Here is a 22,324-nt window from a genome sequence, read left to right as displayed (position 1 = left end):
TGACCATTATAATAAAATGTTCCACTCATCTATGTTACATTTGCTGTCTTTCAAATCCAAAATATCAAATGTAATGTTGTTTGTACTCAGTGTGATGGCTGTTACACTAGTAGAGATACATAACTAGAATTTTTTTGCAAAAAAGCTGCTGGCAGACACTTCTGTTTTTTTCATTATGGCAGCTCTTACAATGCAAGAAACCTAATATAAATTAGAACCAATCATAGAGCATATGAAAAATTAAAGGAAAGTTAATTAAGTAATTGGTGTGTTTGCCACATTAGACAGCACAGTCAATGAAATTGATTTTTAAAGGGGTTTTTACAGCCACAGGTCCATTACAATCTGTGATTTATACTGTATCTTAATTTGTCCTGATACATCTACTGCATCCATTTGGCAATCCTGGTCAAAAAAGATTGAAAGAAAATTTTGTACACACTATCTCAACAAGGTGTGTATCATGAACAGGTCATTCAGAATACAAAATTACAACCCCCATGTATCTTGTAAAAGAAGGAAATATGGCTATTTAGTGCTTGAGGCTGAGGGTGAATTGATTTTAATAGCTCTGACCTCCTCTTAACAGATGTCTGCGAGGGTTTTCTGGAAAGAATTGTGAAGGAATAATTGACTACTGCAAGCTGCTCGATATAAACTGCCTAAATGAGGGATTGTGCTTCGGTGTAGTTGGTGGATATCAGGTAAATACTCACTTGTTAATGAAATACTCTGAAGTGGGTTAAATTATGTGCATATGCTGAGCTATTATTGATAAAAAAGTTTCATTTCAGTAGTGAGACTTTATTTAAAAAATCCCAAAAAGGCACAGCTAAACTTTTTAGAATGTGAAGTTAGGATCAAACAAATGTTAAGATATGGTTATTCTAGTCTTATAATATAATATAATATAATATATATAATAATATGTTTCTATGCAATGTAAAAATTTACGTCTATGTGTGATATATATTTGAAAATGTTTACATGATAAATGGCGAACTCTTTCATTCTGTGCATTATATATAATGAACATTAATATTTGGGTGGGGAAATTTAGTTTTTTACATTTAAATTACAACATGTTATAGTTTGTAAAGGACCGGCAGGAATTACATGATTTTCTCATTTATTTTTAAGTATAAAAAAAATATCATTTGATTGCAAACATAGAAATGATCAATTGAATTGATCTGGTTTTTAATGTATAAGAGGCTACAGCATGTCTCATCATTAAAGGTCTTTCCATCTTTGGACTCTATTTTGTGCTTAAAAAACTCAGTTATTTGTGGAAATAAATCAAAAAGCAAGCACAAGAGAACGACATTAGCATCACTGGTAAAATATGTCTACAGACAGCAGTAATCTAATTCTAAAGCATTAATCATTGTGAGTATATGGATGCTTTGCTCAGACAGACAGGTTCTGGTCTAATTTGCCTCTCTATTGCTCAGTCTCCTCAAATGTCTGTATTTTTTGCAACACCTGAGACTGCTCTGTAATGCACCATAGCTCCTGATTATTCGCCATCATTCTTGTTCCATTTGACCGCTCAGAGAGTTCTTAATCTAAAATCTGCTCTTTGCTTTGTGTTGGTTCACCTCCAAACAGGGTCAATCATAAACAAAACTTGCTGCCATTTGCCATTTGTTTTTATGATTTTATTTGTATTTAGATGTTTGAGTATGAAAAGACACTGCTTCATTAAGATTAGCCTATTTACTTAGTTCTCTTACGAAGATGAACTTAACAGACTACATAAAACTGGAGGTTATATAAGTGTTATTGGTCGTAGATGCACAGACCACTCATCGGGGATGGGTTCGCTTTGCTGCTGTACCCAAATGGAAAAAAATTTCACTGGGGTAAAAGTGCTGATTTTAAGCTCAAAAGGTGAATTCACCCAAATTTGCACAACTACCTAGATGTGTCTTGCATAGTTTTACCGTCACTGCAAAATCATTTCAAGTGTGGTGATCTCAGCATTTAGAAATTGCATTACAAAAATCACTTGCAGATCTTTTAGATTTGCTACATTTAATTAGACAGTGACTTGTTCCTCAGGATAATGTGCTGACCTCACTGTCAGCAGTTTTTATATAGGGGTGGGAGATATGGGTTAAAATAACATCAGACTATTTTTGCAGTAAATGACAATGTGAAAGCATCCATTCAACAGCACTATATTTTTGACCACAAATCACAGCATACAGTCCTGAGTACTGTGCAAACACTGATCAGAAAACAAGACAGACTATCAGACAGATTAGAATGGGAAGAGAAAATTTTCATTCAAGCATGATGCTTTAATGTAGGGTAAATCATCAAATCCCTTGTCAGCATTTTAGACCGGCATCCTGTCATCTACTAAGTGATACTCCACCAGTTTGTTCAAGGGTTAAGTTAATTTACAGTAGAACCTGTGGCAAACAAAACCCGTCTGAATTAAAGGAGTAGGTTACTGTTGTTGTTTTAACAGCTGCCATCTCCTCCACATACTGCTGGTGTTTGTGCTTGAGGTGTGGAACTCATCCAGACTCTTCCAATGTGCAAGCTCACCCACCATGCTCATTGTAGGCACAATGTGGCATATGCAAACATGGCATCACATGCAACCACATCGCAATCAAACATGATCAGGAGGTCAATATGACACAGCCCTAATTTGTATCTTTTTTTAAACAACAAATAATGTCCAGTGAGACTCTTAACCGAGCCATTTAGAGAATCCACGTCACTTTTAATCCTGTGATCTGTGATTCAACCTTTATCAAAGGAGTGACAGAACTCTCAAAGGAGAATATAACAGAAAACAAACCTTTCTGTGTGGGTAGACATCACTTGACATAAATGGAAAACTAGGGCTTTTGCAGGTTTGCATGGACTGACCTTTTTATTTGGGACTGTTTATAGTCACATCACATGAACAATGTGCAAATTGTAGCCATTTTTATTCATGCTCCCCAAGGGAAGGGAAATATCTTTACGCTGTTCATCCAATATGGAGGTGTACACTAAACCGCTTTAAAACTGAAAGTCAACAACTTAACCCTCATAGGCATTGTTTAACTCAAACGCCAGCGTGCTAGAGATGAGCAAAACACAATAAACAACTGTAATGCATACTCCTCTCAAAAAACACACACGCACACCTGACAAGATAACATATGCTGAACACTTGAATATTATACTGTTTTCCTGCAGTGTGTTTGTGCCCCAGGATGGATTGGAGAGTTTTGTCAATATGTAGGAGATGCCTGCCTGATAAAACCAAACATCTGTTTGAATGGAGCCACATGCATAACAACAAGTCAACCATCATCTCCCCCACAGTACACCTGCAAATGTTCCCCCGGCTTCACAGGTGAGATAAATTGGTTTTATTATCTGTATTATTTCCACTGTTGGCAGGATATTTCAAAATGTACATGGATTCGTTGGAGGGTTGGTTCTGGGGCATGTTGCTTGATGGATACAGTACTGTACATGCTGTTGGTAGTTTGCAAGTTTAGTTTAGTTGGTGGATCTGTTTTAACATATACAGACGTTGTTGTTATGTAAACATCATGGAAATGCAACATATACATAATGCCATGCAGAAAGTTTTTTAATATTGTAATGCTTAGGACTGAAACTTCAGTCTGCATACAATACATGTGTTAGAAAGTTCTCATGCTGAGCGCAATCCATAAAATATAAATGGTTCCATTTTGCACTTTGTTTTTTTTTTTTAGACACAAGAGATGAGAAACTCATGTATATCATCAAAAGTTGTATCATGCTAGAATGAATACCCTTATTCTATGGTCCCTGAGAAAAACAGGTGCCCATTAAAAATGCATGTGCTTTAAAAAGCTCAGCTAAGTAGATGTCTTGTTTGCTGCCACCTCGTCACTGTAGAAACATCCTATTGACCGCAGCTTATATAAAACACTAAAATGCAATGTGCTGCAGTTTGTATCTATCTAATGTGATTTTTTTTGTAACTAATTATGAACCAAACTGGCTCCAAACAAATGTTAAGGCTGCACTGCCATTTTTGACAATGTGAGCCAGACAAATTCCAAAACGGATTCATGATTGAACCATAAGTTGATGACAAATGGGACCAACATGTTTTTACGTAACAGAAGTTGGTTTTGACAAAATTCTTTTTTTGCAGAAAGGACTTTTCTAATCAGGCCCTCATTTACTTAAACACAGACGGGCTCACTTACTAATAGCTTGTGATGGCTCCTGTGCAGGAAGCAGCCTGCGTTTTCTTTTTTAAACTGACAGATAAACTCTATAGCTAAGTTGCTGTTTTTTTTTCCGATTTACAACATTTATTCAAACATATCTAACACAATGATTGCATTAGATAAACAACGAACCTAGAGCTATTTGGTTCAAAGCTTGGATGAAATGTCACTTTAAGATGCTGAACTTTACAAATTATTTAGTCACCCTGCAGTTTCCCACGATGGAGGACAATTTCACTGTATGATTCATCTCTGATTAATGTCTCATAAAACTGAGTCATTGGCAGCTCAGTGGCTGCTGTACAAAAGCTGACTTCCGAACCACCGAGAAGGTGGACAAGGAAAATCAGAAGTCCCCCGGAGTGATCAGTACATTCTATTAGTAGCAATATTAAAAATAGATCTTATATATTTACATGGACGGCCTTAATAAAGTCTATACCTGATGTACAGTAGCCTAAAGGCAAATCAATTTTGTTTGTGTAAATGCAAACATACAAGCACCACAGCTACTGTGTTTGGACATAACTGGATGTCTTTAACATGCAGATGAATTAAATAATTTCTAGTTCAGGATATATATGGTATTTTGGGTTGGCTTGTGGCTTAAAAAGCCAACCACAGATTTTAAGTAAAGGTCAGTTCTGTTGATGAAGTGATTTTTGTTTTTTGTTTTTTTGTTTTTTTAAACCATAAAGATTATTTACAAGTAGCCTTACCTGCTTGACATTTCTAAAGTAGGCTGCTGATTGCAATAAATCCAAGTAGTCTAGGAAACTGTTTCATGGCTGAAACCTATTGATTGACCAATGACAACTGTCAGGGAGACACACAAGAGCAAAAAGGGGGTTGTATGAATTTTGAAAATGCCACGTTTGAAAAAGTTTGAACAAATGCACAAAGTCAGGAGCCAACAGCTGCCTCTCTGGAGTGTGCATATAAGAAACAAAAACTGTTTCTCAATGATATTTTAGTAATGACAGGTTCATCTTTTTGATTGCAAGAAGGAGTATGTAGTCCAAACACACAATTCTGTAGATAGTGAAACTATAAATAAGTATTGTGCCATTTTCTCTTGCTGTGACCATATGGGAGACTTTCTCTCATTCACAGTTGTCTCATTTTATGCCATAATAAAAGATTGTGTTTGAAGCCTTGCTTATATAAGCAGCTCAATTTGCCCAACAAATATAAGTTTTCATTGTGAGTAGTTTCCATTAAACTGTACCATTTCAATCTAAACAAATCATTGGTTTAACACTATACGTGAAAAATTTAGATTTATTTACTTAGGTTTTCTTTTATAAACATTTTTGATAAGAACCAGACTGCACGGAACGACACAGATCTTTGCTCAACATTGTTTATGTTGTATGCAGGTTATGATAGGATTGCACAGCATTGCTCTTCTCTTGTTTTATTGCTTAAACAACCAGTGAAAGTGATGTTTTTCTTTTCTTCCCCAGTGCACTTGGGTTTTGGCCCAAAGTGTATTTTCACACTAGCCTTAAGTCCTGACACACTCACCTGTCAGTCAGATAAGCCCTTACATAGCAGTACATGAACTTGATTTTTTTTTCATCTGTTCGAAGCTGAAATCTGTTGCCACTTCAGTAATGGAAAATTGTCTCTTACACCATGGCAGGTCTTAGTGACTGATAGAATTCATCATTTTCTGGCATCTTGGGATTTCTGCTTTGGAATTTTGAGGCTTGCAGCACAGAAAGGCCAATTTAATTTCAAGGTTTGCCCAGAAACCCCACTGTACTCTATCATAGATCATAACTCAGGATACATTACTCAAGCTCCGGCATTTGGTTTTCATTTTGGCAGGCTTTATTTTTTTATCGAACAACAACTGTTGGCGTCTTTTTGCTGTTCTCATTGACATGCACAATCTCTTATAATTGTCTGCATGATATTATTGTAAGACATGGGGACCAGACGAGCTGGAAATTGTTTTAAGCAGTAAAAGTTTTAAATCTACCACAGATTCAGCTGTGTTTAAAAGACAAACTATGAAATGATCTGTGATTTTCCACCTGAAACTATAAGATTTGAATTTGAACCTTTAAACAAAATGCACCTCTGGGTTTATAAAGCATGTGCAGTAGGTAGATAGTGACAAGCGCCAAATGTATTTGGCCAAAACTCAATAATATATTGCCCTGCCGTATCATGGATTCCTTGAAAAATCTTTTAGACATTTTCTAAATTAAGATTTTTTTTAAATTTAATTTACCATATTTCTTACATGGTAAATTAAATGCTATATGGTTATCGTTTCATTAACAAAAGGCTGCAATACTACATATTTAATTTTATTCACAGACAGACATATGTTCATGTTTTAGCAGGTGAAATTTCAATATTTTGCTTCTCCACACCATGGCATATTTTACATATGATGACCTGTAGTAATTACTGTGCAGATGAAATCAATCATAGTGTTTGTGCTGTAGCCGCTGTCAGGAACGGACTTTCACCGTATGTCATTGCTCCTCTGTTATTGATGATAGGACTTTTGAAATTAATAACCTGCACTGGAAGACAACCACCCCCACCTGCAGTGGTAGAACTAGCAGCTGCTGAGGCAGCTGAGCACCAAACAAATCTTGTAAGCAGCCTACATATCCCCCACCTCATCTGCTGTCTTCAGCTGGGACAGAGCTTATTACTAAGTGTCAGTTTTCTTAACAAGAAAGTAAATCCAACCGGTCCAATCAGGCTCGCCACCTGTAATTTAAGTCGTCTTAGTAAAGGACTGTTTTTTTAGCTTGATTATTGTTGCTTCAGAAGAGAAGGTGTTCAGTTGCAGGGAACTCTTAAAAAGCAATAAAATAAGCTTATAAATTTATAAAAAATAAGCTCATAAAATAAGCTTATTTCTTTTCTTGTTTAAAGCTTATTACATGGATGGAAGAGGGAAAGATGGAAAAAATCCCTCTACCAACAGCTGCCTAGCAGCCTCACAATAATGATAAAACTCCTGTCTTGCTGATTTTTACATTTTGGTTTTTGTACAGATTAAACTAATTACTATACACATACATGTTCATTAGTGCACTTTGTCAGTGGTCTATTTTTTTCTACCTTTTGGCTTTTGGTGTAAATGACATTTTAGTCTTTATAACACACTAATCTTATAGACTGCTTGCTTTATGTTTACTCTATATGTCCAGACAAAAGAGTATTTATTTCTAAACGAGTTGGCACAAGTATATTTCTGAAATCATTGCTATGTTCCTTTACTGAACACTGTATGGTAAATAAGTAATGTTGACCATATAGGAAAAAAGGACTTTTTTGTTGTATTTTAACAATTCAGTTTACAGGTAATGACATACTGTATATATAAATTATGCATAAATATCTCAACTACTGTGCAAATAATTACTTTTATCTTCCTCTTTTCTCAGGATCAAAATGTGAGACTGAGATCAATGAGTGTGACTCCAGCCCCTGTCTGCACAACGGCACATGCTCTGACTTGCTCGGACACTACCACTGCCAATGTCCTACAGGTACGTCGGGCTATTTACAAAACTAAAGCTTCGTAATCACGTTCGCTAGGTATCTGCATTTGCTGTGCTAGCAGGCAGTACAGCAGAGCTTTAACACTCGTATGCAGTGAACACGGCCTAAGATCCCCAGCCAGGGCCCCTTCAGCCGTGTCAGTGTACACTGAAAACCAAAGGTGATTAGCCTCTGCCAGCAGGGCCCCTGGACTGTGACAAATCTTGCCTAAGGAAGTCAGACTAGAGAAGTCGGCATGATTGAATTCACATGAATCCTATTTTACTTGTACCCTGTTTACTAAAATGTTTTCAGTCTTGTGTTGTTTCTAAGTCACAGTTTTTAGACGTTGTCTTATTATGTAACTAAAAAGTTATCAGCAACACAATGTACAATAAAAACGTCCCACTCAGCACACTACCGATCACAACAGGCCTCATTGTCCAATGTAGAGGTCATGCAGCTCAGTCATCTTATCCATACTATCATTTTACAGCCATGGCCTGTGATTGGTAGCTGGGAAAAATCCCTAAGCTCGTTGCCAGAGCTCGATAATGTAACCAAATTGTGCAAATAGTATATTATGAAACTCACATTAATGTAATTTTGCTATAATTGGTTAATGTGCCTCTCTAGTTGAGTATAAATTTACAGTCCCTGAATGCAAACAGACAGACAACTCACAGGAGCTCTGGAAATTGCTTTTGTCCTTTTTGCTGGAACAGTCTGCTGCCTTTACAGACCAAAGACTCTGTGGGCAGAGTAGCTTAGTAGCTTAGTAGCCAGGTGATGTTTTTCTCACAAGACTTTGCCAGTGTTATTTTTAGCTGTTGTACTCTGCAAATCAACAAACTCTTTGGGGAGTTGTAACATTGATGATAATGAAACTCTGTGTTTGTTCACTCTTGTTCAATTAAACATTAAAGGACAATACCAGTGTTAATGACACCTGGGTCACAGTGCGTTCGCCTCATTAGTTGCTGAAGTGAGGCACATTAGAGTCACTATTAAAGGTGACTTTCAGACGTGGCATTGTATTTTTATCAACTTGTGTCAGCTATTGAAGTATCAGCAGTATAACTCTCCATAGTTCAGAAATTGTGAGTGATAGCTTGGAGTTTTATTCAGCCAACTATCCATCTATCCGCCTATCCAGCACCATTTGTCCTGTTTAAGGTTGCAGGGGTCTGGAGACAATTCCAGCATGCATTGGATGAGACGTGGTACACAGCCTGGACAAGTTGCCAGTCTTTCTCGGGGCTAACACACAGCCAGAAAAACAAGTCATACCTACAGGGAATTCAGAGTTTCCAGTCCACTTATCTGCCATGTCTTTGAACTTTGGGAGGAAACTAGAGGAAATCTTTGCAGACAAAAAAGAACTTGCAAACTCTCTTTGAGGCCAACAGGTTTGAACTCAAGACCCCCTGAATAACAATTTACCAATGCATAATTTATCAGTGTTCTGTATACATAAATGGCAACTACTGTACATTTATCAGTACTGCACTAAGGTCAAGAAAACAGCAACATGAAACAGAACGGCTGTGTATAGATACTTGATTCTTCTTTATTAGTGCATATGTTTCTTTAACACGCATTTCCAATACACCAGATCTGGTGCTTGTTGTGTGAGCGTCTGTGGAATGAGAGGGTGGGCTGGTGGCTATGTCATTAGCGTTATCGAGTGGGAACCTCCCATCACAGATGTCATGTTGAATTAGACCCACGACACCCCAGAAAGCTCAACAGTTATCACATGCCGCCCCCATCACACCTGCTCAGAGCGCTGATCAGGGCTGTACCCATTTGCCTGTCTCTATTTGGCCTCTCACTATTAAAATTAACAGTATGTCTAAATTGCACACTGTGGACCTATGATAAGAAGCTCTTTAACATGTAAGGTGATTACACAGGGAGCAGAGAGTGTTGTTTGACCACTGACTTGACACTGACAGAAGCTGTATCTCCAATCTTGAAAACAAGATATATATTCATACTTTGTACACAAGCTGGTATCTTTTCTTTTTAGCCAGAGCCATTGCTTGTTCTTTCCAGCTGCCTTTGAAGCTTTCTTTGCAGCCTGCCGTAATCCCTGATCATGAATCCCTAACTCCCTGAGTAAACTGGTACTAGATGTGGCCACAGATCCATGGTAACAAAATTCCACGGGGTGCACCCTGGCTTTCCAGCCTTGCTACTAAATCTCATCTGTTACCTCAGTAAATCTAAGCCTCTTCCACTCATATGCCTCATCTGCTGCATCTTCTCATGGTGAAGTGAGCTCTACAGTGTAAGAAAATAGTCTTCTGAGTACCGGACCATAGAACTAAGCAAAGGCTTAGACATAGGTGGAATTTAAACTTGGTGGTAGCTGTTTTCTTTTAGGGACCAAAATAAAAATTTTTGTTTTGTGGGTCAAAAATGTAATAATAACATTAGTGGGAGTCGATTAGCACATTAGCAGCGCAAAAAGAGCCGACACTTAAGCTTGGCTGTTAAGATTTAGGAGACAATTGAGAAGTTAAACACAAATACATGAAGGCACTTTGTCAAATTGACTTCACTTTAAAATGAGGTCAGTCAGTGCTCATACAACTGGCCCAATTCTGGCCTTTTTCTTTATTAAATATATTGAAAAGCTGCCCTGGTGCAGTGACATAAGTTAGAGATGGGTTTGCAACACTGATATCAGATCAACTTTCCGTTGCATCAGTTACATTACTGCATGTGGATGAAATCTTTTCCTGCAGGTTTCCTGGGAAAGAATTGTGAAGTGGACATTGACGCCTGTGCTCTGCCCAACAACACATGTCCACTGAAGACTCTGTGTTTGGATCTCCCTGTTGGCCTTGAATATACCTGCCGTGTGCCCTGCCCTCAAAACCTTCACGTGGGTAAAAGATGCACTGTTTATCAACTATTCTCTATTCACATGTTAACTATTCCATTTGAAGTTGTGCACATGTTGAAAGAGCTTCCAATCTTCAGCTTATTTCTCTTCCAACAAATTCTTTTGCAGTTTCTGCAACACTGCAGCACCAATACCAAAGCAACAGGGAACTAAAACAAGCAAATTAATGCTTTTTTATGTAATGTGTTTACCCATTTTCTTGGGGTTTGCAAACTAATAGTTTGTCTCACATAGCGTAAGAACACAGACTTCACCCGGACCATCACACTGATACTTCATGGATGTTGCACTGCCTTGTTATGGGTTAAATCATTAACATTTAATATGTTGACTGTAGTGTTAACAAACTGAATTTTAAAAATGTTAAACTATAAAAATCTCAATTTCACATAAATACAAATAAGGAGTCTCATTGATTAAACCTCGCATAATTCTTGGTTACACACAGAGGGTTGGAAAAAACAAAACGAGTGTATGTCCCACAGGAAGACAGGAAGTTTTTTTTAGCCTAGACTCTCTGATGTGCCTCGGGTGGACAAAATAACTGAAACACTTGACAGTTTAATGCAACACAATTCAACAGCAGCACAAACTTCCAAAATGATTGTACATTGGAATTAGCACCTCTGTGAAACTGTTATCACCTTCCTGAAGGGAGGATTTATTGCAAGACTGTTATCTTATTAGTATGCACCTGTTTAAGCTCTGTGTACCTAATTAAACTGCCAACAGTACGTATATTCTCTATATGGTATGCTGCGTATTCAAATCATTGAGGCCCAGTTCTTAGTGGGCATATGGTTGCACATCTTCCAGGTTTTAAGCAGTTGGAGTTAAAATAGGCAAAGCTGGAATTGTGTCATTGTTCGTCAGGGTTTTTGGCATGAGCAGGAGGAGCGCATTTACAGAACTGAAAAGGCCTCAGCCACATAATGTGGATAAGTGCTTCTGAAAATGTCTGTATTTCTTTTTTTAATCAGAAGCTTTCTTATGTATGCATGAATGTACACTTAATATTTAAAAAAAGCTCCTTCAGATTACAGAAGGAGATGAGCACTCACTGTGGAGCAAAGCTTGTGTTGGCCACTGTTCAGAAATGCCATGATGTCTGCATTACACACCTTCCCACAAGCCAGCTCCTGCTCTGCCCCTTTGTTTCCCCTCTTCTATATATACACATTTAACAGCTAGGAGGCGTATCTTTTTGTTGCACAGAACTCTGGGGAGGTTTAACCCACAGTGACCATTGATCTTGTCTTGTAAGACACGATGCAGATGCTTCATGGAATACTGAGTGAATCTAGTGTAAAGTGCGAATCAGTATTCATGAGTGTGGCATGTGGCTGTAATGAAGCTCATTTTCACACAGCCGGGAGCAAGGCATGATTAGAGGTTGCATTGCAAAATAATGATTATATTTTTTTTACCCGTATTGGCTTAGTCCAATCTGTGATATTATCATACAAGAATGATCAATTTCACTTTTGCAGGTGGTGCAACATATCTCATTTTATGACACACGCATGTTTAAGGGGCTTTATTTTCTATCAACAGCCATGTGTCAATGGAGGACAGTGTGTGATGATTGATGCCCGCAGCTACACCTGTATCTGTAAACCTGGATGGACTGGACGAGATTGCCGTATAAATGTCAATGATTGTGTTCGACATTGGTGTCAAAATGGAGCCACGTGTGTGGATGACATTGATGGTTACAGGTGAGTGTTGAAACCTTGATTGTCCGCGAGCACCAGAATGTGAACGATTATGAAAGCTATGACATTTATTGTTCTCCCTCTTCGTGGTTGGATGAAGTCTCCTCTCGCTACACAGTTTCAAGAAATGTTGTTTAATCTGTTGCTAGATGCCTTTGTCCCAGAGGATACACAGGCATCTACTGTGAAGAAGACATTGATTACTGTGCTGGCCATCACTGCTCTGAGCATGGCGTTTGCCTGGACCAGCGGTATAACTTCACCTGCCGCTGCATGTCTGGATTTGAAGGGTCGCTCTGTGAACTGGAAACAAATGAGTGTAACAGCTTTCCCTGTGCGAGCGGTGCCACCTGCCTGGACCTAATCAGTGATTATCGGTGCCACTGTCCCCCAGGGTTTGAGGGTATGAGACCATCTGATGCGAATGTGAGCCTATTTACAACCATTAGTATGGCCGGCCACAGGAATAGCAGGTTTTCCAGCGAGATTCAGTGTTTCAAATATGAATACGATAAAAACAGAAATGAACACAGAAGTTCATCATATTATTTTCAGGATTATTGCACATTAGGTGTATATGAAAGTAGACAGGAAAATGTATTTCCTGTAGATTTCATGGGAATGAGTTTTACTTATTGTCAAATTGCTGTTTGATGGTGATGCTTAGACTTTAAAGCTACAAATATGTGAGGAAAAATGAATAAAATTGTCAGTTTAATATTTATATGTCACTGTGCCACACTTAACAGCAAAAATCAAAAACTGCATGTACCGCTTACACATTAGGGAAATTTATGTAGCGTTTATGTGGCGTTTCTAATACTTCGAAATGTCCCAATATTCAAAATTAGACCATTTAAAACAGTTTATGTCTCAGAAATTTTGCAAACATTGGATTGTTACCATTACCAGAGAGCCATACATAGTTAATCTTGTGTGATGTGTGATGAAAATATGCAAGTTGAAAAGTAGAGCAGTAATTTGTAAACTCATAAATTAATTCATATTGGCTGGCATAAGGAGCCTGCTCTGTATCATATCCGTCATAGAGTGTGTAGTCCAAAGTGTATTTTGTGTAGTATATTTAAGCTGTAGGTACAGTTATATTAATTATGTGAGTATCTTACGGAGCACGATTAACAGAGCGCTTGCCAGTGTTTGGGGTCATGATGGCAAAAGTAGAATTACCATTGGTGCAGACAGCAGGGCAGATTGAAGAGCTGTGCCTGAGGAAGTCAGGCTGTTGGTTCTCTATGAGCTCTCCAGCTCCAGCACAGAGGTCTGAAATATCGCCAGAGGCCAGACCTAGTGGAGCTTTAAATTTGTCAGTAAAATCCTAAATCAATTCATATCGAACTCTTGCCCAGAGGTTACTGAAATTGAGGTAACTCCACTTATGCACACATACAAGCTGACACATGCAGAACACATAATCATCCAATCGCATCTTGAGTGACTAGAATCAGAGGTAATAAAATAAATTCTGTCTTCAATAAACGCTGAAAAAATGGCCAGAGATTTACACTGCATATGTTACGAATGTTACGTTGTGGTAATATTATTCACAAATTCATTTCCCACTGTTACCTCTACATGTATTAATAGAAAGATAGTTAAAACCGTATTCTCTGTTTGTTTATTTCTGTCTCTTTATCTTGCAGGAAGAACCTGCTCTGAGAATGTAAATGACTGTTGGTCGCAGCCTTGTCTAAATGGAGGCTTGTGTATAGATCTGATAAATGACTACATTTGTCATTGTCCTCTTGGTAAGTACAGACTACTTGTGTATTATTGAGCATGTTTACAAAAATATCATGCTATTAATTTTCTGTATACTGTACCTTGGGAATACATGAAAAGTTTATGTCTCACACATTTACTTTTTAACTTTAATCATTTTTCACTTGTTGTTTAAGATGCACTTCCAAAGATAGCAAAGACTGGAGTTATCAGTTACATTAGTCTTGAACGTTTGACTGCAGGCTAGTTTAAATTGGGGCTTTTAAAGGGCTCCACAAAACATTACCTGTTCTGCACATTTTATCATATCTAGAATCAAGGTAAACACCTTTGACCGAAGACACAACTTCCATGTTTTGACTTGATTCCAGTACTGCACTTTAATCATATGACAACTTGCTTTACAAATTTAAATGTGTTTAACATTTTCACATGTGTCTCAAAGGATCCATAATCACCTCATCGATGTACGTAGGAAGTGTTGTATTCTTCAGTGTGCAGCTAATTTTACTCTGCCCTCGGGTAATAAAATACCTAATCACAACTTGATTGAAGTCACAATGCAGCCGCCAGTCCACTTGGCACTACGAGTCCAATGTCACATTCAAATGTAAATAGCTACAATCCACATAACAGGATTTGGAGAGAAACATTTGAAAAATAAAATCCACAAAGCATACAGTAGGTGTTGACAGGCAACAAAACACACTGGCACTAGACAAGTGGCCACTTTAGGTAAATTATCTTCTCAATATATTTCACAAATGCAGATGAACTGCACAGGTTGTGCTGGATGTTTCCCATTTGTGATCTTTTGAAAGTTTCAAAAAGTGAAACTACCAAAACTGTTCTTTTTAGTTCTTTTTGTTTCCCTCAGCCAAATATGCGTCAAAATCAAAATAAATGTGCTTAGAGTCATTAAAACATTTACTACCTTAAAACACATACAGCAGCTGTTATATGGTGTATTCTCATGACCTTAAGGACGCAGCAAATCCATTACTCTAAATGATCTAATCTTGCTATTTTTCTGCCTTTTGCTCAAATTAGATTCTGAGAAAAACAGAACACCTATGTGTCAGTAAACTTCCCATTACTGTGTTGATTTCATTGACAGATTTATAGACACGTGTTGGTGTATCTTTTCAGAAATTCAATTATATAAATGGTCCGTCAGGTTCGCTTCCTCATCTCTCCGTAAACAACAGAAGAATCAGAAAAGACCATGACTATTTTTCAATCCTGTTCTTAGATCCAGTTGTGTGATTGTTTTCTGTTTCTAGCTACAGTACAATGTGTCAGAGTTTACATTTATTTATTTAAAAATGAGTTAAAGTTGCACAATCTCCTCTTTCTGTTTTTTTAGTGAAAAAAAAAATACCAATCTTTAATCTGCCTTAAAACACACATAGTGATTGGCAGTTGAGCTAATTAAGTTATGGCGGACCACCTAAAACCCGTCACACCTCAGTTAGACGAATGTCCACAAAGTTTGTTTTCCATTTTAATTTCAAAATGTAGCTGTTGTGTTACTTACTATGACATTCATACGTACAAATATGAATATAGGACAAGACACATGTTGCCTGAATTGTTGCCTGAATTTTTTTTGCTTTCCAAGTAAATCATGGTAAAATAATTGTTTTTGTATCGATGCTTTAAGTGAACATGTGGTCATATTAATGGAATTTAATTGGATCACTTTGGTTGAGGTCCAAAGCTTCGCAATCATACATAACCGCAAGTCTCATTTGATTTATTAATCTGACTTTTAGGGTAATAAGTAAATTTGACAATTTCCTATCCAAGAACATGATTTTCACTTTTTCAGCTCAGTGAAGCAACCAGAACGTTGTAGATGAGCGATGATTAAATACGCTGATGAACAGCAGTTCTCAGAGCCAAGGAATGGCTCTGACACATGGCTGTCATCGTCAACCCCTGAACATGAGTACATGAAGAATCATCACTAATCAACAGAACAACAGGATTTTTGTCACTTTGCATTTTTAAAGTTTCACTTTCCGCCTTTCTTTCTGCAGCACAGTTTGGCTGAGCCAGTAGTAGCTGTCAGATAGATTAGGGAGTCCCATTTGGAGATGGTGACACTGTAAATGTGACATTCCTTCATGCAACATTAACCTCCGAGTGAATTGCATGCACAATTGGTTATTAAACACTTCTGAAACACTCTGTTGGAGGAAATAGCTGTCCATTAACTAGTCAAGGCAATACATAATATAATAAGAAAAGGGTAGTTGGAAGGTCATCAAATGCCTAGATAGATGTGTTGATGTAGAGAACACTGCTCAGGATACAGGTTACAAAGACAATGGAGAGCGCTTACACCTGAAAGTACTACATAATAAATGTAGTTCTATGTGTGCATTCTTGAGAAAAGAGATTTGTATTAGGAAGTGATAAGTGAAATATTTCACTCGTTTGCCAGAGACTGAGACCTACTTTGCCGACGGTGAATGCACGCAGATTAATGTGACATGGATATGGACCATTCTTCCTTTTTTCTCAAATATTCTGTGACTCTATAAATCCAGCCTATGTGACTGTAGAAATGAAATGCAAAATCTAAATGGTAAATGGAAAATATGTTGTTAATTATTTCAGATATACATGTGACATCACTGATAAGAGAGTGATGTATTTTATGAATCTCCCTTTAAGTAATGAGTATCAGTCACGCCGTGTGTCTGTGTTATTTACAACAATAGATATCGACATGGGTATCTATCACTGACATGCAGACGTGCATTTGGTGGGGGCAGATAAATGTGATACAGATCAGTTTAGTGGGGTGGGCCTCTGTCAATGATTCACTCAATTAGCATACTGCATTGCAGGTAGATTGCAACGGCAAGAATCAATACCCCCATCAATCTGCTAAAGAAAAGGTGTCTTTACAGGCTAAAATATACTGCCACATAAATATGTCTCGAGGAAGGTTTTTGCCGTTGGTGTGAGATCAGAGCTCCTTCCTTGTTTCCTATATTTTGTAATTTCCTTTTCTCACTCTTTTCTCCTTGCAGGGTTCAAGGGGAAAGATTGCTCTGTGGATATTGACCTTTGCTCCTTTGGAATATGTGGTGAACACACATTAATGTGCAGTGAGACAAAGGATGGACAGAATGTCTTTTGCACATGTGAAAGAGGTGAATTTAAACTGGCCAATTTGCAATGCATATTTAATAACTGAAATGAGAAATGAGCACATAGCGAGACTGAGAACGTGTCAGAAAGCACAAGAAAATACACAAGTTCACTGTACCAAAAGATGCTTTACAGTAAATGCTGACCATAGGAAAGCTGTCTGGAAATCATAAAGTAAAGCCACTTTTTTTGCTTTGTCAGATCTGTCCTTCATATGTGCTGCTTGCTGTGTAGCAACTTCAATTTATTGGACCATATACAGCATAAGAAAAAAAATGATACACACAGTTTTTACACTTTCATAACCTGATAATTGTGTGCTTGTGTTGATTTGTGCATATTAGCTTGACAGTTCCTTCAAAAGAAATGCTTTTGTGTGTGTTTGTTTGTCAGTCAGTCAAATCCTCCCGACTGTCCTTCATGAGGATGACAGTTTTATCACAGCAAGAGCTCCACGCATTGACAGGGATAACACAGGAATAAGTGGGAGAGTCTTGACCTGTTAGATACTCTGAGGCTTGCCAGGGGTAAACAGACTTTAGAGTTGTGCAAGTTGAGCCGAGGTGTGCAGTAAGTGACAGAATGCCACCATATTTCTTCGTGTACATACACAAAAGCTCATGCACCTTATTCCTGGATAGAGTTTTACTGCTTAAAAATCTAAACGTTTTGCTTGTCACTGCAGTCATAGTTCAGTCAACGCTCACATTAGCTCTGCTTTCTCTTTTCAAATGAATGGCTATTACATTGAAGTTCATGTAAGCCAATCAATAACCGTAACTTCATTACTCCTGTTGCACTTATGCTTGGCAGATGTCAGAGTGAAGGATTGTGAGTGATTTCTTATGTAAATGAAATCAACCTGCGGCGAGCGGCTCTCTCCAGATCACTTCTCAAGGGCAAATTGCGAGATGATGTCTTGTCTAGATGTTTCAGGTCGGCAGTCCTGGCATCCATATTATCTGATGCCTGCCAACCTAATGTGTTGCAAAACATGTTACTCATACCCTCCACCATCATACCATATATCCTAAGAGGCCAACTTTGTCAAATAGTATTTAATACATAGACTCAATCATATTTGTGGATTGAGAATGATGGATAAACTCAGATCTGTGGATGTTGCGTCTGTAATTTTGCATGATTCAGAAGTATTTTATATAAAGTAATAACACAAGTGGCAGGGGGAAAAATTTCCTCGAGTTTTAAGTGATTAAACTCCCTTGAAGAGCAGATTATGTGAGGCAATAATTGTGGTTTTAACACCCTCCCAATAAACAACTGTTTTCGACAGCAGTAAGTTTTTTTTATTTTTTTATTTTTATTTTTTCAAACAGCCAAGTTTTCAGTGCAAGACTTATTTTTGCCATACATACAAGCTCCAAAAGCTTCATCAAAAGCTCTTCTTGGCATTCGAAGGTTTTTGTCATCCAGCAGGTTTTCACAATGCCGCGGTTGTTTTTTGTTTTGTTGCTCGTGTTTTTGTCTAATGCTACAGTTTTATTTCCGAGGAAAACTGCTTATTCTGCAGTGAAGCAGCTTCCACAACTGCTCGTTTCATATTCATTTTTCTACATTGTGAAAAGCATCTCAGGACCCTTGTGCTCTGTTTAGTCTTTGGCTGACTGTGAAATATTCACAGTATACATACATAACAAATGCTGTATGGTAAAGTGTGAAGTTAACCCACATACAGTACAGCCTGAATAGCACCAGCATTAACGGGCTTTAGACTCTGAAACGCTTCCCCTCTTTGAGGCTTGTGTGGGTGTATAGTGTGAGTGTGTTTACACGTGTGCAATGATGCATGTTTCACGTGGTTCACTTTGTGTATAGATTGACTTTGATCTTAAAAATGACTGGATTTGGCTCGTTTAATGTAATAAATCAGAAGGGCAATGAATGGCTCTTATTAAACATGATTAAATGATCCAGTGAGCTGAGTCTGCATGTGCCCAGCAAGCTCTTTGAATCAATACAAGCTTTGAAAAACAGCTTTTGTTTGTGAAAACAAAGTCACGCTGATCCTAATTGGCTGAGAAATTAAACCAGACAAAAGGATTCCAATAACCATGTTTCTTTTAACATGTGCTGCAGGGTTTGGAGGGTCATTCTGTGAAGTAAATCTCAATGAATGTGAGTCAAAGCCATGCCAGAACGGTGGTATTTGTGTGGATGGCACTGACCTGTATCAGTGCTTCTGCTCAGAGGGTAAGTTGCAATGCAATTAGAGCCCCTGATAGTCGAGATAATGTGATTATGTGATTAATTCAGATCTTTGTTGCTTTTTGAATGTGCAACCAATTGGTTTCAGCCCTGGAGTTATAACCCTGGCTTAAATGAGAATCCATTCAGAAATGCTCATTTTTTTTCCCATTGTGTACTTTCATGGTCTTTTACTTATTCCTGTGGATAAATGGGCAAATGGAAATGAAACAAAATTGAGTTATTGCCACTGCAGCTACAGCCCAAGTCAGTCAGCAGGTATATTCTCCCATTTGGTGCTGATGTCCAGTGACAAAGAAAAGCCTAATACAATAGCTCTTACTGACTTTTCCTTTATCAACATTGTTATGAGAACAACATACAAAATTCACTTGCAGTAACAAGGTCCTGTGTATAAATCCCAGGCACACTGAATTATTTGTATAAACTTAACTTCACCTCCTATTGTGCTTAATTGAGCCCTGGTACCAATTCCCATCAACTATATTTTTAATCATTTCAACAATAGCAACAGAAATGCGATTTTTCCTCAGACCGATTTCTTGAACATTATCCACTTAAAAACTCATTAATGTACAAAATTGATTTAGGCCCTAATTCCCCAGATCCCTCTCCTCTGCTGAACAGATCTTCTCAGTATATCAGAACAATCAAAAAATGTTACATTTAACATCATTCAATTATTGCTCCTAAATGATGAGACCTTTTATTGCAAGCTATCTGACTCGGTTTGCTTGAATTTACCCTGATTGCTTAGAGTTACACTCAAAGTTTTTCAAACCCTAGTGAAAATGAAATATACTGGCAAAGCTTACAGCTGTCAGCGGTTTGCAATGAACATATAAAACAAAAACACCAACAGCTCAACATAAATGATGGTACAAGTGGTTCGTCTTAAGGTAGCACAAAATGCAACAATCCATCACTACTGCAGTCCCAAAATTATTCAACACCTGAACAGAATCGCTTATAAGAGCAAACATTTGCAAATCAGGTATTGTGCTTGACGTAGAACACATTAAGTACCTGAACTAGGGCCTTGTTGAGTGTCGTATATGATTGAATGTTAGAAATTAGACAAGTAAAAGGAATTGTCAGAAAAGGTAAAAGCAGAGATCATTACCTTTCACAAACAAGGAAAAGGATACAAAAACTTAGCACTGAATGTTCCCAAAAAAACAATGTTGGAAGTAGTTCACAAGTTAAAGGAAGAGTGGCTTCACTATATGGACGTAGCAGAAAAGGAAGTTATCAAGGGCTGCCACCAGATTTGTGTGGAGGCAGGTGGAGAAACCATCGAGTGAGCTTTGGCAAGAGGGAACAGACACTGAGGTTTTAGTTTGCACAGTAAGATGCACAATAAATGCTGAAGGTTTCCATGCCAGAACTTCAAGAGGCACATCACTGCTGACCCAACAGAACAAGAAAAGTCGGCTCCATTATGCTGAAGATCATACACAGTAAATAGGCCACAGATGTTTTGGGGAATCTGTTCTGTACAGTGATGAAACAAAGCTGGAACTTTTTGGATCAGCGGTATGTCTGGATGAAGAAGAATGAAGCACATGCTCAAAAGAACACTTTGCCTACAGTGAAAGCGTGGTGGGGGTGATGCTCCGGGGGGCTGCTTTGCTTTGTCTGTCGCTGGAAACCTTCAGCACGTAGAAGGCAAGTAACACAACATCCAAGGAAAAAAAAACTGTGAGGAGGCTGAAGGTTGGGTTCGTCCACCCTTGTGGACATTGGGATTTGGTAAAGGCGGTCGCACACCCAAAAATGAAAGCGATCTGTAGGCCAGCGCCCATGAGAACTGTGCTGAGATTTCTCACGAAGCTGCCAGATGCTGGTGTCTGGCTGTGCATCACATTTGCAGCAGGTCAGAACAGCAAAAGGCTGCTCTACTGAACTACTGACGCCTGTCACGGAGGGGTTGAATAATTTAAGACTGCAGTAGTCGTTAAAAGTTACATTTAGTGTTGACATTGGAGAAACCACTTGTACAATTAGATGTGTGGAGCTGTGATGGTACAAGTTTTCTCTTAAGAGTTCTACAGTCGTATATAATGGGTGAGCAAGTGATTTGTTTAGCCAATTTGACTTGAGCAAAATAGCAGATCAGATTGTCACAGATGGTTATGTTGGCTTGGAATGACAACTTGTATGCTCTCAAGAAAAGTTGTTTTTGAGCACATAGTGTTGATTGCTAACTGTATTCATTATCTTTTTCAATCACACACACACATCTCCTCATGTCACCTGCTCTAACCACACAGAACCATTCCATCAGAAGCTGTCACTTGCAGCTTTAGTGTCAGAAGGAATACATTCCAGGTATTTTTTTTCCAATAATTTCTTGGTCCAGTTGACATCTTACCTGTGAGACATTCCTCTGATTAAACCTTGATTGCAGGTGAAGCCTGTTATGCATTTTTAATGAAGTCAGGATAATTGTCAAATTTTATGACATGGAGAGAGGTGGAAATTGGTTCCATGGTCAGTTTGAGAAATGATGAGAATTTGACCTGCACCGATGGTGCTGATAGCCAAGCATTAGTCATGGGTCTCCTGTAGCTGCAGTGTGTGACAGTGCTAATGATAGTCATTTTGTAGCGTGACCATGCAGAGGGATATATTTATAGGGGACTAAAATGTCAGAAATTGGCAGCACTTACTTTTACATCAAGACATTAACCTTTTATTTTAAAAAAATCTCAATTTTGATGTAACTTTTAATTGCAACAGAAAACAGCATCAATTACACCATATGAGAACATAATTTATTTTTTCACACACCGACAGACAGTGGT

The 22,324-nt window shown here is 38.0% G+C and overlaps 1 protein-coding gene across 1 annotated transcript in view; it reads left to right on the top strand.

Moving 5' to 3' along the window:
- Window positions 1-22,324, top strand: part of eys (eyes shut homolog) — a 158,296-nt gene that overhangs the window by 15,130 nt on the left and 120,842 nt on the right. Inside the window, exons 6-14 of the mRNA XM_067522888.1 lie at window positions 590-704; window positions 3,205-3,364; window positions 7,661-7,765; window positions 10,511-10,650; window positions 12,226-12,389; window positions 12,536-12,789; window positions 14,048-14,152; window positions 17,171-17,293; window positions 19,389-19,502. Of these exons, the coding sequence (XP_067378989.1) occupies window positions 590-704; window positions 3,205-3,364; window positions 7,661-7,765; window positions 10,511-10,650; window positions 12,226-12,389; window positions 12,536-12,789; window positions 14,048-14,152; window positions 17,171-17,293; window positions 19,389-19,502 (1,280 nt within the window). The remainder of the gene's footprint in view (window positions 1-589; window positions 705-3,204; window positions 3,365-7,660; window positions 7,766-10,510; window positions 10,651-12,225; window positions 12,390-12,535; window positions 12,790-14,047; window positions 14,153-17,170; window positions 17,294-19,388; window positions 19,503-22,324) is intronic.

This window comes from Channa argus, chromosome 1 (genome assembly GCF_033026475.1).
Source record: "Channa argus isolate prfri chromosome 1, Channa argus male v1.0, whole genome shotgun sequence".
Taxonomy (NCBI): domain Eukaryota; kingdom Metazoa; phylum Chordata; class Actinopteri; order Anabantiformes; family Channidae; genus Channa; species Channa argus.
Note: the sequence above shows the minus strand (reverse complement) of the source record. Positions and strands in the feature narration are given on the sequence as shown.